Here is a 15,998-nt window from a genome sequence, read left to right on the forward strand (position 1 = left end):
GCCTTGCTCAGCGCAGGCTGGAACTGGAGGGGTCTGGGCAAAGGGATTTCCCTCTGAAGTCAGTAGGGTGAGCTCCTATCCCAGTTAACAGCTCCTGGCCTTCCGAGGAGCTGCTGAGGGAGGTCAGGAGCTGTCGGTGCCAAACACTCGTGCTAAACCTGACGTCAAAGCTGTTTCTGTTCTTGCTGCCTCTGTTTTTCTAACCATCAGGTAATTCACATTATCTGAATCCTGCACTTCGAGTAGCCTGGCGTTTCCCTTCCCTCCTTTCATCTGACAAATTAGCAGGCAGTTTTGACACAGGGGACATAAGTTTGGATGAAAAAATTGGCACGAATACAAACGACTTCAAAAGGCTTTTCTTTAAAGAAAAAAAAAAACCAACAGGTTGGGAAGGAAATGATTTACTGTGCTGTTTGAATTTATCTGCTGTTAGACTGTGATGTTGTGATAGTTCTCAGGAGCTGTGGTTGTTTTTCATGGTCTAAACCTGCAGGAGGAGCCACAGTAATGGTGACCTAAGAGGGAGAAGGATGAGCCAGCATCCTTTTAGAGTGAGAGTGATGGAGTTGGTAATTTCTTGTCTATCTGGAGGCACGATTTGGCCTACAAAAGTCTGAGGGAATCTGTCTGCAGCCGGGGAGAGAGGGAACAGGCTCTTGCTCAGTTGCAGGGCAGCACATCCATCCCCTGTGCCACAGAGCTCAGAGGAGTCAGTGACCCCTCCAGCCACGCCACTGAACCCTGAGGCAGCTCAGGCCGAGTGCAAATGTCACTTTTTACAGGTCACTGTGAACAGCAAAGCTGTTGAACAGTGTGAAAGGGAGAATAAAGGCCAGGGGGGCGGCTCTGGATGCTGCTGCTGATGTTTCAGGCTGATACTCTGCCTTTTTGTCACCTTCTCTGAGCTGACCCAAACAGCGACATTTACCTTTGCCTTTGACGGTGGTTATGGACTTGGATTCGCTCCAGTTTCCCACCCCTCGGCTGGTTACTGCAGCAACCTTTGGAAATGAGGGAACATGAGCAACATTGCACGGGGCAAACAGAGTGGGAGGTTAGAGCAAGGTTACAGACCTGGCGGGGCCCCTGGGAAAAGGACTCGGAAGCAAACAAAAGCTTAATTACTTGGCAATAAAATGCTTAATGCAGAGATAAAGCCGACTGCTTGAAGTCAATTAAAGGAATCTAAGAGGAGGGAGGTGCAGGCTCTTTGCAGATAACTGCTCTCTTATGAGATCTTAGAGGAGTCCATCGAGATAAGGAGCTTGGGACTCCACGGGCCATAAAGTAGGTGAGAACCACGCCAGGGAAGTCCAAGCGCTGAATCTGCTTCCAAAGATTTATTTGGGGACGGGTTATATTGGGAAGGAATGCCACGGGAGGAAAGCCTCCAACCAGCTGTGAGAATAACAGGGATCGAGAGGAGGTGGTTTATCCTCGAGAACTTCCCCAAGAACTCAGGAGGATGGACGATGGCAAAGCACACATTTCCCAGGGCTCGCTGGGCAGACTTTCATTTCCTATTCTTATTACTTCTGTCTATAATTACCCAGCCTCTCCCCTGTGCAGACATTCCCCACAGGCAGAGCTGCTGCTTTTCCCACCGATACACCGAGGACCGAATTTATCTCTGGCCCAAATCCAGTGCAATTGCAGTGACATTGGAATGGGCAATTAGCAGGGAGGATTTTGTAATCCAGCCCAGCCTTCTGGGACAGAGGAGCAAATCAAGGGCCTTGGAACTATAGACATTAGCAGTGGTGCTGTGGGTTGGCATTAAAGGGCAGGGCTTTAACATGATGGGTTTTTTAATAAGATTTTTTTTTAGCAAGTTCTTGGCTGTGCAGGACTTAGGGCAGTCAGTAACTCAGAGCTCACCTAGAGAGCGCTTTGGAAATACTCACTCTGACTGTGTAGAGAGTGTTGACCTGCAAGTTCTTGATCTCTGTGTAGTTCTTGGTGGTTCTGAGGGACGACCACTCCTTGGATCCACTGCTGCTGTATTCCACCTAGGAGCACCAAAACAAGGCGTGAGGGCTCACAAACACCACAGGTCAGCAGGTGCCCCCGAGACAAAATGTCAGCAGAAAGGCACACGACATCTCAGAAAGGGAGAAATTAGGAGCTCGAGGGCTGTGGCGCTGCCTGCAGCATTTCTTCTCCCATCTTGCCTGATGTTCCCAGCAGATTTCCTCCCCCAAAACATCCCATTCCAGGCCCAATCCCCCCTGCAGCTGGCTGTGTGGTGCTGTCCCCGTGCCACCCAGCCGGGCTCGGCCCCTGTGGGCAGCAGGACTCACGATGAATTCCCGGATGAGGCCGTGGGCGTTCACGGGGGGACTCCACCAGCCCATCACCACGCCCTCAGCTTCTCTCTTCAGGGACAGCTGAAGGTTGAGGGGTGCATCTGGTACTAGCGAGAGGAAGAGAAATATCAGTGACAGTCACAGTGCTGTGCCCAGAGCGTGCGGGGAAAAGCAGCATCTCCCTGAAAAATCAGGACAAAAGCGTGGACGGCCCTTTCTCCCACTCCAGCACAATTCCCAAGCCCATGAAAAGACCCTTTTTGCTCAGAGCAGGGACAGCTCTCCTTCTGAGCCCAAAGCAGCACAAATCTGGCAGGCATTGGCAGGAGCAGCACTGTGCTTACGTCCTTCGGGCGCCCGCAGCGTGATGAAGTCGTTGGTGTTGTAGACCCGGCTCAGACACTGCACCTGCACTTTCACCTGGTAGGTGCAGTCGGGCTTGAGGACCTTCAAAACGCTGTTGGTTTTGTTGCTGTGGGTCTCCAAGCTCTTCCAGATGCTCTCACCGACCACCCTGAGTGACAGAGCCACACGCCTCCGGTCAGGACAGGCTTTTTTAGCACACAACATACAGATTTGTCCCCAAAAAATGGAACCATTTTGAAAGGTCTCTGCTCGTTTTGGCAATGCCACGCCACCAATCTTGAAAAGATGCTGTTGGAAAGCCTGAACTAACTGTGGCTTGGTGGTTTATAAGCCCCTGAGCTTTTCTATAACTCTTGTGCTCAAATTTATTAACTTTGTTCTTGCTGGTAATGGTCCCACAAAGACAAAGCCCAAGTGGCAAAAAAAAAAATGAATATAACAACTTTACCATCTGAGTAAATCAAGGAGGAAAGCAATGCATTTTGTCACAAACGCCCTCTGGGTGCACCTATTTTGTGTCTGTTTTGCTACCAAATATTAGATTTTTCCAGGCAGAACTTGGTTAAGGAGCTCTGAATGTTTCAGGCCCGATCCTGTGCGGGCACACCGTGTGCTCACGCTTGTCCTCCCTACCTGCCACAACAGCAGGGGAGGGATGAGGTACCTGTAGTAGATGATGTAGACACAGGAGGTGGAGGACATCCTCTTTGGCCGAGCCCACGTCAGGGTGACATCCCCAGAGAAATCAGCCGACCACTGCAGGTTCTGGACTTTGTACACGATCGTGTCATCTGAGCGGAGAACGGGAAAAGGTAATTTAGTGCAGGGAAACAAACCCTGCGCCCAGGAGAGAAACAGGAGCTCTGTTTGTAACACCAGCGGCAGGGGAGGTGCGGCAGCACTGACTGAAGGGGTGTCTGCACCCACGTTTAAATGAGATGGAGTTTGGCAGTTCTGGAGAAGACTGGGCTCACAGAGGGCAGTTCAGAGCAGGGATTTACCCCTGGTGCTCTTAGTCCTACCCAAAATATCTTTATGCTGAATCAGGCAGGCGTCCCCTTTCCCCTAAGGAAAGATAAAGAGAGGCTGTTGATGAAATACCGGGAATTTTTGGCAGTGTGTGAGTGCAAACTGCTCAGTGTCACCCTTCTCCTGCTGTGATCAGTCTGTGCTGTCCCTGTCAGCACCCAGGGCCTTTCTTTGTGTGTTTCCCCTTATCACACCTTGTGTCCAGCAGCAGGACCCAAGCAAAGGTTGGTAATTCAAGTTTGGGGCTTGCCTTGACGTGAGCTCTGAATCACTGCCTGACCTTCACGGAGGCACTTAGGGGATAAAAGCACTGAGGAACCCAGCCCTGGCAGAGCTGGAGATGGAGGTGCTGATCTGAAATGTCCCAAATCCGTGCCCTGCTCCCACCAGGCCATTTCCTGCTCTCTCTTTCTCTCTCTGCACGTGTTGGAGCCCATATTCCACTGCTGTGGCTTGGCTCTGCTGGGGCACTGAACAGAAACCCAGCAGAGCAGAGGCAAATTGCTGCTGTTCTGCTTTCCCTAAACAGCTGGAATTAAATCCAGCAGGTACACGGGTCCACGGACAGTTTTTCCAAGGGAAAAGAGATGGTTTTCCTTGGCATGGCAGCCGAGTCGCGCGTCTCCTTCCCTCTCCCCTTAACCTACTAGCCTCTCCCAATCGATATTTAATTAAAGAACTAAACTTGATTGATGCCCAGCCCCTCCAGCAGCTCAGTGGGGGAGCAGCTGGAGCTCACGGCTGGCCAGAGGCAGTGATCGATCGCTGCTACCAGCCCAGGGCGGGCTCTGTCCCTCTGCCCCCACAGGGCCACCAAGGGCCAGCCAGGGTTGGCAGCAGGGCACCTGCCACATCCCCCAGGGTCACCTTGCAAAGGAGGGCAGAGCAGGAGACTCTTGCTTCACCTTTGGGTCGTGTAAAATGGACAGCTTTGCTCCTATCCATCCTAAAATGATTTTTTTTTCCCCTTTGTCTGAGGCTGCTGGAAGACAAATTGTCAGTGTAGAAGCTGCTGGGAAGTTTGTCCCAGCTGGTGATAAATGGGTGAGGAGGGAGCTTGGACAACTGAGCAGAGACAGATAAATCAAGGCTGTTGGGAGGGAAAGGTCACACATCCAGGAGAGCACCTCTGTGTGCTGACAGGGAGTGAGGGATGGGAGAGGGCTGCTGCTTACCTGTGCAGTTCCTCTCGTCACTGCTGTCTGAGCAGTCCAGGTACCCGTCACAGCGCTCTGTCAGCATGATGCAGGCCTCCCCATCCTCACATCTGAAACCGCCGGGGCACGACAGGCTGCTCGGAGTGGCTGAAAAAGGCAGGAGAGCTCAGGACTCCAGGCAGGGAAGTTCCCTCAGCAGCACTGGAAGGTTTGCAGGTGGCTGCATGTCAGGGATGGAGCGCAGGCTGATGTGCCAGACACTGGGGTGTCTCCTTCTGGCTGCACCTTCAGAACAACCTGGAGCTCATCCCATTATAAACAACAACTGGACTTGTAATAGGAATAGCAGCGCTTTAGCTTTTATACGTGGCTTTTTTGTTTGGGTTTTTTTTTTTTTCCCTTGTGAAGGATTTCTGTTTTCTGTAAAGGATTTTACCCAGCAATCAAAGCCTCCTCCGAGGCTTCCCTGCCCTCACAAGGGAAGGATCCAGGCGGGAGCCTGTCCCTCGCCCACACTTACGGCAGCTCCTCTCGTCCGTGCCGTCCTGGCAGTCCCTCACTCCGTCGCAGCGCTTCCAGTTGGGGATGCACTTGTGCAGCTGCTGGCACTCGAACTCGAAGCGGCTGCAGCGCCCCGGGAGCGCGGTGGCCGTGGCCGTGGCGTTGGGTCCTGCACACAGACAGGCGGGCAGGGGAGCGCCGGGCACGGCCGGGCTGGCACCGCCGCGATGGACGGGCTGCGCTCCCGGGCCCCGACTCCGCTAGATGGCAATGTCCGTCCATCTAGCAGGTGGAGGGGAGGACGTCTAAGACATCCTCCCTCCTGACTGCAGAGGGCTGGAAAAGCCTCCGCTGGGCAGGGAATGTCCCTCTCTGGAGCGCTGTCCCAGCTGGTGGACAGGATGAGGGTGACCAGGAGGGTGCCAGAGGACATTTTATACCCACGGCGTAAATTAACCCCGCAACCTGGCAAGGCTCTGACAGGCCAGAATTCCTTGCAGATGGGATCTGGGAAAAAGGGAAGGGGGTGAGGGAGAGGAGAGCTCACTTGAGGTGGGACAGGCCTCCTCGTCGGAGCCGTCAGTGCAGTCCTTGTAGCCGTCACACACCCAGCTGTTCATGATGCAGGCGCCGCTGTTGCAGCGGAAATGGTTGGGCAGGCACGTCGGGGGGATCAGCGTGGTAATGGGATGAACTGGAGATCCTAAAAATACACCAGGGAGAGCTGAGCTGAGCTCCCTGCTCCAGTGTAAGCTCTGCTTGCTCCCTGCTGACCCACGGGGAGGCAGGTGAGGCATCACCAGCCCGGCGTTGTGTCTGCAATCAGGATATCTACAGAGTAAAAAGATGCAGGAAAGTGCCCACCCAACCCACTCATGGGGTATTTTGGAGGGCTGTGGGAAGGCAGAGTGATCCTTCAGCATGTCCCAGACCCCATCCTGCCCCCGTCACAGCCTCAGCAGTGTGTCCTTACCCTCGCAGTCCTTCTCATCAGACCAGTCCCCGCAGTCGTTCTCCTCGTCGCACTTCCACCGGTTGGGGATGCAGTGCCCGTTCCCACACTGGAACTGGTAGTACCGGGAGCAGTTCGGGGCTTCTGTTGGGTTTTCTGGCCAGGAGAGCAGAGTCCCGTGAGCCACAGGGTCACCTCAGCAGCCCTCAGCACAGCTGAGAGCTGGGGGCACCTCAGGCTGGCCCAGAGAGCATCACCCTGAGCAGCACATTCCTTTCTCTCCATCCCCAGCATTCCCACTCCTCCCAGCCCTCACTCTGTTGCCACCACTGCTTTGTCTGTGTCCTTCGTGGCCAGACACCACCCCTGATCTCAGAACCAGAGCAGAATCCACCAGAGCATGGCAGAAACGGAGGAGCAAACCCTGCAACTCCGAAACGAGGCTGCAGCTGCCTCTCCTGGCTGGGTACAGCTCCTACAGCCACCCAGGGAACAGTGGTAAATATTGGGTTTGGCTGAAAACTGCCTGTCTGCTCAGGGCTGGGAGTCTGTGCAGCAAACACGGCCCAGAGGAGTTAGTCAAGCACAGGATGTGCCAGGTTTTCTTTGTGCTTCACTTTACCTGCCTGCAGTACAAGGGAAATGACAGCGATCCCCAGGCAGGACGCACTGTGAGGTGCACAGGGAGAGCTACACTCACACATACACGAGTAAAAACACGAGCAAGACAGTACTCCGTGCTCCTGAAATCCAAGGGAAGCTGGAGGTGCAGGGGCAGGAGGCCCTGGGGGTGCTGCTCACCACAGTTTGCTTCGTCAGAGTAGTCGCCGCAGTCGTCCATCCCGTCACACTTCCACACCAGGCTGATGCACACGCCATTCTGGCACTGGAAGCTGAACTGGTCGCAGGTCCGGTGGAACTCGGGGTCCTGGGCTGCAGGGAGAGGTTTGGTGTAAAGATCAAGGGCTTCAGGAAAGCTTGAGCAGGAAGGAGCTCACCCGGGGCAATCACGGTTCTCTAAGCAGAGCTTTGCGGTCTAGAGCCACCTCCTAGGAGAGCTGGCAGCTTCCTGGTAGCCTGGTTCTGCCCACACCTCTTGTTTCCTCCTGTGCCCACCCATCCCTTGGCAGAGGTGTGACACTTACAGCACCCAGCATAGCTGGCATCCTCGTCCGACCCGTCCCGGCACTGGATGATGCCGTCGCACACCATGGAGTGGAACAAGCACTGCTGCCGGTTCTTGCACACGAAATCCATGTAGCGGGTGCACAGGGGCTCTGCAGGGGACAGGGGCACAGGAGGACAGGGGGTGGCACCTCTGCCGCCCTTGCAAACAGCAGCGTCACCCCCCGGGATCCGCGCTGACCTGAGCGCGGAGGGCGGATTGTAGGGAAGTAAAGTTCCCAGGACAAATGGTTTTGAGCTTACAGAAAGTTCCCAAATGGTTTGAGCTGCGTCCCGGCACAGGTTGCCCTCACCAAATAAACCCCTCAGGGTGGGCACAGGTGCCAGGAGGGGTTTTTGGTCACCTCCCTGGCAGTGCCCTCCTTTTTGACCTTTTTCTGTGCCTTTTTCTGACCCGCCAATTTCACAGGGAGCTCATCGCTGCCCGCTAAGGCATTCCCGTTATCTCCCAGGGCTTTACTCCCAGTGGGATAGAGCAGAAATGCTGTCAGCCCTCCGTGCTGGGCCCCAGCAGCTCGCCCTGAGCCCGGTACCCACCACAGTGCTGCTCATCCGAGGCGTCGGAGCAGTCGTTGATGCCGTCGCAGTGTTTGCTGGTTGGGATGCAGGTGCCATTGGGGCACTGGAAGCCGTTGCACTTCTTCTCTGAAATCCAGAATTGGGTGGGTGTCATGCGTTTTTCGGGGTTTTGTTAAAGCTGTTTTAAGTTAAGCTGTTTAATTAATTAATCTAACCATAGCTAGAAAATGCCACGGTTGCCTTCGCACTGTGACTGCTTTTGGAGGGGTGGGGGCTCTCTCCTGAGTTTGCAGCTGGTTTAGCTCGGTGTGTGTGTACAGAAATCCCTCCCACCCGTGGCAGAGCCCCACACACACACACAGGACACGTTACCACAGCTGGCAGGGTCCTCATCGGAGCCGTCCTGGCAGTCGGCGTCGCCGTCGCACGCCCAGCGCTGCGGGATGCAGTGGCCGTTGTGGCACTGGAAGCTGGAGGCCTCGCAGGTGTGATAAACTGCTGGAACCAGAGCAGGGGGACACCTGAGGGTGGGGCGTCACCGTGTCCCTGCTGAGCTGAGAGGGAGTCAGGCCACACCACCACACGCTGCTCCTCCCCCTGCACCAGGATCTCCCACTGCATCAGCCACCCCATGGACCCCAGGAAGGAGAATTCCGTGAGCCCCAGTTTTCCATGGTCTTTCCCTGGTCAAGCCTGCTGTGCCTCGGGGATGGCTTTTGCAGGGCAGAGATCTCCCAAAGCTCTCCCCAAAGTCAGCAGCCTCTCTCCCCTCGATGGCAGTCCTTGGGGTGTGTGGGCAAAGGTGACAGCGGTGGCATCGTGCCAGAGATGGCGAGAAATGTCACCAAGACCAAGCAAGGCTTGGCCGAGCTGCAGAGTCCCCCGTGCAGGGCAGGACACAGCCAGAGAGAGCTTTTAATTACGGCAAACAAGGCTCTTCTATGTTGCCAAAGCAAACAAGAAATACGATTCTCCCCGGGGGTTTTCCTTAGGCTCCTGTCAGGAAAATATCTGCCTGTGGGGTATCTGGGTTGCAGCCTGGTTTGTGTTGTCACTTCAGAGACAAATCTTGCTCCTCGAGCAGGAGAGCGCTCAGAGTTATTGAGAAAAGCAACGTTCGGCTTAATTAGATGGCGTGATCCTGAGTTTTAGGTTAGAGAGCGACGTGCACTCGCAGATATTTCGAAATAGTGCAGTCTGGTGGCAGTAATATTCTATTAGGTATTCAGCATGAAATGTAATTATTTTAGATAAGAGCAATAATTGCAGCCCGGTGAAGTCAGACGGAATGTTCCTCAAATAATTGTGATCCTCTTAGATAATTCCAACTTGGGGCTTTACAAACCCGACGTGCTTTTTTGAAGTAGGTTCCTCTCCTGTAGTAATTCTCTCTGGAGACACTCATATGAGAGATAAGTGATACCAATATAAATTAAACCTCCTCAGAAAGCCACGCTCGTGGAATACTAATGACCAGGATCAGCCCTGGGTGCTCCAGGCACAGCAAATGCCACAGGGGTGAGCAAAGAGGAGCTCAAAGACCTGAAAGGGATCTCTCAAATCCTGGTGCCAGAGCCCCAGGACAGCAGCTGGTGCCACTCTCTGTCCCAAAGGCTCCAGGCTGCACCAAAGGCTCCAAGCTGCTGCCAGCATTCCCAGGGGCTGTCCTGGTCCCTACAGGCTCCCCACGGATCTCAGCCTCATGCCATGGAAAGCTCTGCTTTCATCTAGAAATATCCCGGGGCTGGATGAATACAACCTTGTGTCTCTCACTGATGGACTAGCGCCCTGCCCCCTCTGAGAAGTCTCTTCTCGTGCAAGCACTGAGGTTTTTGGCTTGGTTGATGTTTTTGCTTGATTGTTTGCAGTGGAAAAGACCAATGCGCTGCTATCTGTTGGTTTTTTCTGATGAGAAAAAGGCTCTGTGTGGGTGTTAACCTCAGGAAGCTGCTGAGGAACATCACTGTGGTGGTGAGGAGGGTGGAGTGTTGCGACTTTCTGCTCCAAACACACAGTGAGGCTCACAGGACCTGCTGCACAGGAGGCATGAAGTAGGAGCCAGGTTGTTTCTGCCAGCCTGGCTGCTTTAATACAAGTTGCAAGCAAAAACAAGATTGGGTTTTCTACGTGGGACTCCCTACTTAGGGCACCCTCTTTAGGTTTTTGAGCCGGTAGAGCAATGAGGCTGCCAAGGGAGGGCTAAAACTGCCAAACTAAACTTCCCAAACTAAATCTGCCTCCTCTTCAGACCAAAAGAGCAGCCACAAAAGCCACTTCCCATTCCACAGAGCTTTGCCTCTGGGTGCAGTCTTGCAGGTGAAAAGCAAAGCTGGGTCACCGTGGGAACATCTCAGAGCTGCCAGCAAATTCCTGGGGGAAAGAAATCCTTGGATTTGGAGCATCACAGCACCCTACGGTGCTCTAACAAGCAAGGAAACTGAGGCACAAGACGCTGGTTAATGTCTCCCAGGTTGGAAGTAAAAAGCAGGAGCAGCAGGAGGTTCTGGATCAGCACCTGAGCACTCACCAGTGCAGTTGGCTTCGTCAGACCAGTCCCTGCAGTCGTTATCCCCGTCACACATCCAGGACAGACGGATGCACATCCCCGAGCTGCAGCTGAACTCATCGTTCCTGCACTGGTGAGCCTCTGCAAAGCAAACACTGGCCTTCAGGTGCCGGGAATACCCAAGGAGCAGAGCGGGAAAGTTGGATAATAGTGGCACAGGAATCTCCCAGCTGGAGCACGGCAAGGGGAAGAACCGGCACAGGGCCTCGCTCTCTTCTGCTGTCCCTCATTCCCCAGGACACGATGGTCCTGTCCCTAATTCCCAAATACCCTGTAAGTGCTGGCCCTGTCCCCCGTTTCCCAGTCCCCAGTAAACGAGGAGGAGACAGCCTGGCTAAGCAGGGGCATCTCTCCCTTCATCACCTCTGAGCAGCAGAGAGTGCTGGAGGACAGCTGCCCCCGTGCCCAGGGGAGGAGGGCTGAGTGTCACTCACCACAGTGGCTTTCGTCGCTGTTGTCCCCACAGTCATCCTCCAGGTCACATTTGTAGGACAGAGGGATGCAGGTCCCCGAGCCCTGGCAGCGGAACTGGGTCTCGGTGTCGCACACCGTGGTTGCTGGTGGGGAGAAGAGGAGGAGGAGAAGGTGGTGGTTAGAAAATGGTTTCTGCTGCCTGAGGGTGTGCACTGAGTGCAGGGAAGCGGAGGGACGGGGACAGAATCCTGCCAGTCCGACCTGAACTCCTGCTCTTGTATTTTAATGCCATTTATAGGCACTGCCTGTAAAGCAGAGGACATAGGGGTCAGTTTTTTGTCTGGGGATCGGGACTGAACCTCCTCACGTCCACTCCCAAGCCAGGGAGCAAGAGGCCAAGGATGTAGAGCTATCTGCTCCCCACAACGGGGATTGGAACCCCAGGTGGTGGGATGAGACAGGGCAGCCAAAGCAGGGGAGAAGCTGAGTGAGTGTTGCTACCCAAGGCAGCAGCTCTGTGCCAGGCTGGTGACCTCCCTCCAAGGAATGGGTACCCACAGAGGCTTTCCCACACCTGGAGTCATTGAGCTCAAACTCCGACTCTGCTGACTGGTACCTCAACTTTGTCAGGGAAATAAGTTCCTAATTGGTACAAAATGGGCATTAACAGCCTCTCTGCTGGTCCTGCAGTGATTCCTGACTTCAAACCCAGTCCTTTTCCCACAGTGCACTAATCCAAACCCTTCAGGATGTGCAGAGCTGTGGAACATCTCCCCCTCCTGCACACACTGGCAGTTCCTAACTTTGCTCAGAAAGGTGACCTCCGTCTTTAATGTGTGAACTTGATTTATTATCTCCACTAGAGACCCGTGTCAGCACTGTCTGCTCTCTTTTCCTCATTGGCTGTGCCCTCAATTAACACAAGAGACAGCTGGCATCAGCCTCACCAAATTTTAGACACCAACGCCTCATCTGGTCAAGGGGGTTGGGACAAAACCCATCCAATCTGCGTTGGGAGTTTACCAAAGGAGCTGAGTTACAGCCCCCGAGAACCTCCTGCTCTCCCTGCCTGTGGAAGGAGCGTGGACATCAGCCCAGCTGAGACGCCAGCACAGCAGACAGCTGGATCTGGCCAGCCCCACCACGGCAGGACACTCACGGCAGTTCTTCTCGTCGCTCATGTCCCCGCAGTCGTTGTCGTTGTCACACTGCCAGATGCTGTTGATGCAGTTCCCATTGGAGCACCTGTACTGGTTGGGCAGGCACGTGTTCTCTGGGGCAGGAGGGACAACAGGAACAAGCTGGCATGAGGCTGTGCCCCCAGAAACGGGCCACTCTCCTCCCCAGCAGAGGACAGGGCACGCCGACCTCTCGTGATGGCAGAAGCCACCTCAGCCCCGAGCGGCAGCGAGAGCCGGGCAGGACTTTACCTTCCTTCCTGCAGGTGTTGTTCTTCATGGCGTAGCCGTGGGGACAGTCACACCTGAGCTCCCCGCTGGGCAGCACGGTGCTGGCCACCCCCTCGGGGCACTTGCAGCTGCGGCCGTTGTTGGACCTGGGCAGGCAGAGCAGGCTGCAGGGCTTGGACATGCAGGCGTTCTGCCCTGGAGCAGGGCAGGAGGAAGGGGACAATGTCAGGGCAGAGGCACGGGAGTGCCAGTGTCACCTGCCACCCCAGGATAGAGGCACAGGAGTGCCAGTGTCACCTGCCACCGCAGGAGAGAGGCACAGGAGTGCCAGTGTCCCCTGCCACCTCAGGAGAGAGGCACAGGAGTGACAGTGTCACCTGCCACCTCAGGACAGAGGCACAGGAGTACCAGTGTCACCTGCCACCTCAGGACAGAGGCACAGGAATGCCAGTGTCACCTGCCACCCCAGGACAGAGGCACAGGAATGCCAGTGTCACCTGCCACCCCAGGACAGAGGCACAGGAGTGACAGTGTCACCTGCCACCCCACTGGAGTACCAGTGTCACCTGCCACCTCAGGACAGAGGCACAGGAGTGCCAGTGTCACCTGCCAGCCCAGGATAGAGGCACAGGAGTGACAGTGTCACCTGCCACCTCAGGACAGAGGCACAGGAATGCCAGTGTCACCTGCCTTGGGTTCAGGAGCTAGCTCTGCAGGTGCTGAGGTCACCCCCAGGAATGCCCAGAGCCGTCTGCTCCAGGCACTTTGAGGGCCTTTAAGGGACACAGCTCATCTGAGTGGCTTTGGAGATTTACCAAAGGATGTGAGTTACAGCCCCCAGAGTGCCTCTCGTCCCTCCAGTCTCCTGCAGAGACTGGCCGAGCCCTTCAGTGGTCTGGTAGCCATCTGAAAATGGGTATGAACAGCACACTGGGGCCAGCACTGCCTTGTCACAACGCAGACAAAGGATTTAAGGAGGACAAAGCTGGTGCAGCCCTGAAATCCTGGGGGTTTTTGGTCTGTACAACACTTTGATGGGAAAGCCAGGATCTGTGATATAAACTACGAGGTGCCAGCACAGCCCAGTGCCCTCAGAGCTCTCTCTCTCCTGGCAGCCAAAAAACAGAATACGCGACTCTTGAAACTCATTCCTCCTGACTGTGAGCCTCAAGCCCTGCAGGAATGGGGATATATTCAGGAAATGCAAGCCAGGATGGCCCAGCTGAGAACCTGTGGAAATGGGGGATGAAAACATTCCTAAACCCCAGGGGATGATCATCTACACGATTACCTGTTGTCTTTCCTCTGTAAAAGATTTTCATATCCATGATCCCGTTCAGTCGGCCGACCAAGATCTCCATCCTGGAGCCGCTGTTTTTGGATGCTCTGAAAATGCTCAGCTGTGACCAGTCATTCCAGTAGATCTCATTCTGAAACACAGGCTCGGCTCTTAGTGTGAGGAGAGGCAGCACCAGGGCCGTGCTCATCACTGCTACCTGCACTAATCACCCTAAATACCAGATGTGGGGGGACACGGAGAGTGAAAAGTGTCCCCAGCCCAAGGGGGAGAGAAAGAGGAAGGCCTGATGTGGGATTTGAGCAGGAATGAGAGTGACAGAGTGATTTGCTGAGTGGCAAACATTGCAGTGCAGCTGCTTAGGAACGTTGGTCCTGGATGAGACTGCACTTGCCTGCTCGTTTCAGGGATTTGTGGCAATGTTTCAGGGAAGCAGAAAGAGAGCAAGCAATGTGCCTGCTCCAAATCTCATCCCTATCCTTCAAATTCAGTGTGCTCCGTGCTCCTCCAGAGCCTGCACGCTAACGACAACGGGGAAAACAAACCTTAAATACAGCAATGGCGTAGGGGTGAGGGAGGCTGTCCAGGATCACAGATCTCTGCATCCCATTGAAATCCACCCTCTCGATCCTGTCCATGTAGGCTTCAGTCCAGTAGATCCAGTGGTCATCCACAGAAATGCCGTTCGGCCACCGCACGCCCTCCGAGACGATGCGCCCAGCCAGCGAGCCGTCCATGTCACTTCTGTAGATGCCAGCCCTGGAGTCCCCCCAGTCCGTCCAGAACATCAACCTGGCAGCAGGCAGAGAGGTTACTCCAAATCCACACGGAGCAGCTCCTCAAAAGGAAGCAGGTTAGGAGAGGCAGAGGTTGGAATGCTTCGCATTCCACGTCCCTTGCACGAGATGCCTTTCAACAGGGAGCTCTGCAATTCGAATGAACGCCACCAGCAGATTTATGAGCAGCACAGAGGCTGTTGAGCTGCAGGCTCTGTGGTGGGAGTGCAGCTGCAGGTTACCTTGCCGTGAACTGCTTTGGTTTGCCAGAGCTGCATTTGCAGCCGAGGCCAAACCCCAGAAAGATTTAACTCGCGTTTGGCTCTTGAATTTGAGCGCAGCTCAGTTTCTCACGCATCACTGCAGCTGACCAGACCAGTTTTACAGGCAGGAAGAGAGATTTACTAATGGATATGTGCAGGTAGGGAGGGATAAACAGTTGGTGATCGGTGCTCTGAGGGAGTTGGTGCCTTAGTTGGGGACGCAGTGGTGACCGTGGGCTCCACAGGGCAGGACTGTGCTGTGCCTGTCCCCAGTTTCACCTCACCAAGCTGTCCTCCCTGAGGAGGAAGTGGCGAAGGAGCAGCAGTTTCCTTGGGAAAACCAGGGAGATACTTGTGACGTTTTCTTTCTTACCCATCTCGGGGAACCAGAGCCAGGGCTCTGGGCCGCTCCAGTATCGAGGAGTTGAGGACGGTGAGTCTCAGGTCTCCATCTGGATTGGCAACCTAGAGCCAAAACCAAACCCAGGACAGCTGTGTTTGCTCATGGCACCGCTTGAAGTGACACAAGCTCTGTGGCAGGCAATTATTTCTCCTTAATAAAATATGCACTGCCACCGGTGGGCAGAGCTGTACCTCGATTTTGGGAATCCCAGCGTTGACCCAGTAGAGCAGCTGGCTGAGAGGTTCAAAAGCCAAAGCTTCCACTGTTTCCAACCCAGTGCTTATGATTATTTCCTGCCCAGAGCTGCCGTTGAGACAGAGACGCTGGCGGGGGGGAAAAATAATAATAATAAAAAAAAATCATAATACAAGACGAGGAACTGCCTCAGCCTGAAGGTCAGGTGTCAGACAGCTCGGAGGGGAGGAGAACCAGGACAAACATTTGCATTTCAGGGCGTGAGAGGAGGCGATGCCTCCCTGCTCCCGGCTCACCTGGATGATGTCCAGAGTGACATCAGCCCAGTACAGGCAGTTGCGCTCGTAGTCAAAATCCAGGGCCACAGCCCCCCTGAGCCCGGCCAGGGGCAGCTCCTCGCTGACGCCCGAGGCCAGGTCGTAGCGGTGGATGGAGTAGCGGGTGGCGTAGAGAATGAACTCGTTCTCCTCTGAAACAACAGAGCCTTATTTGGTGGCCGTTTGCGGCTACTCCAGGGGAAAAAAACAAACAAACAAAAAAGGGAAATAGCAGGTGTTTTTCGCCTCTGGTTTTAGCACCTCGGGGAGGCAAAGAGCCTTTGTCTCAGCGGGATTAGGTTAATGGGAATGTGGCAATAGCCTCACATGGGACCGGGCA

At 54.6% G+C, this 15,998-nt stretch overlaps 1 protein-coding gene across 2 annotated transcripts in view; it reads right to left on the reverse strand.

Moving 5' to 3' along the window:
* The window catches only part of SORL1 (sortilin related receptor 1), a 48,642-nt gene that overhangs the window by 11,543 nt on the left and 21,101 nt on the right, over nt 1–15,998 (reverse strand). The window contains exons 17-38 of one of the 2 annotated variants that reach the window (XM_040085298.2): nt 15,638–15,810; nt 15,338–15,469; nt 15,117–15,208; nt 14,250–14,496; nt 13,699–13,837; nt 12,429–12,602; nt 12,158–12,271; nt 11,019–11,141; nt 10,546–10,665; nt 8,391–8,513; nt 8,037–8,144; nt 7,460–7,591; nt 7,116–7,247; nt 6,336–6,470; nt 5,910–6,065; nt 5,382–5,531; nt 4,880–5,008; nt 3,340–3,466; nt 2,654–2,823; nt 2,304–2,416; nt 1,908–2,012; nt 932–1,004 (exon numbers count right to left, since the gene is read on the reverse strand). In XM_040085298.2, coding sequence (XP_039941232.2) covers nt 932–1,004; nt 1,908–2,012; nt 2,304–2,416; nt 2,654–2,823; nt 3,340–3,466; nt 4,880–5,008; nt 5,382–5,531; nt 5,910–6,065; nt 6,336–6,470; nt 7,116–7,247; nt 7,460–7,591; nt 8,037–8,144; nt 8,391–8,513; nt 10,546–10,665; nt 11,019–11,141; nt 12,158–12,271; nt 12,429–12,602; nt 13,699–13,837; nt 14,250–14,496; nt 15,117–15,208; nt 15,338–15,469; nt 15,638–15,810 — 2,967 coding nt within the window. Of the gene's footprint in view, nt 1–931; nt 1,005–1,907; nt 2,013–2,303; nt 2,417–2,653; nt 2,824–3,339; nt 3,467–4,879; nt 5,009–5,381; nt 5,532–5,909; nt 6,066–6,335; nt 6,471–7,115; nt 7,248–7,459; nt 7,592–8,036; nt 8,145–8,390; nt 8,517–10,545; nt 10,666–11,018; nt 11,142–12,157; nt 12,272–12,428; nt 12,603–13,698; nt 13,838–14,249; nt 14,497–15,116; nt 15,209–15,337; nt 15,470–15,637; nt 15,811–15,998 lie in introns of both variants that reach the window. The other variant, XM_040085299.2, reaches the window with a different exon arrangement.

Source organism: Hirundo rustica, chromosome 23, assembly GCF_015227805.2.
Source record: "Hirundo rustica isolate bHirRus1 chromosome 23, bHirRus1.pri.v3, whole genome shotgun sequence".
NCBI lineage: Eukaryota > Metazoa > Chordata > Aves > Passeriformes > Hirundinidae > Hirundo > Hirundo rustica.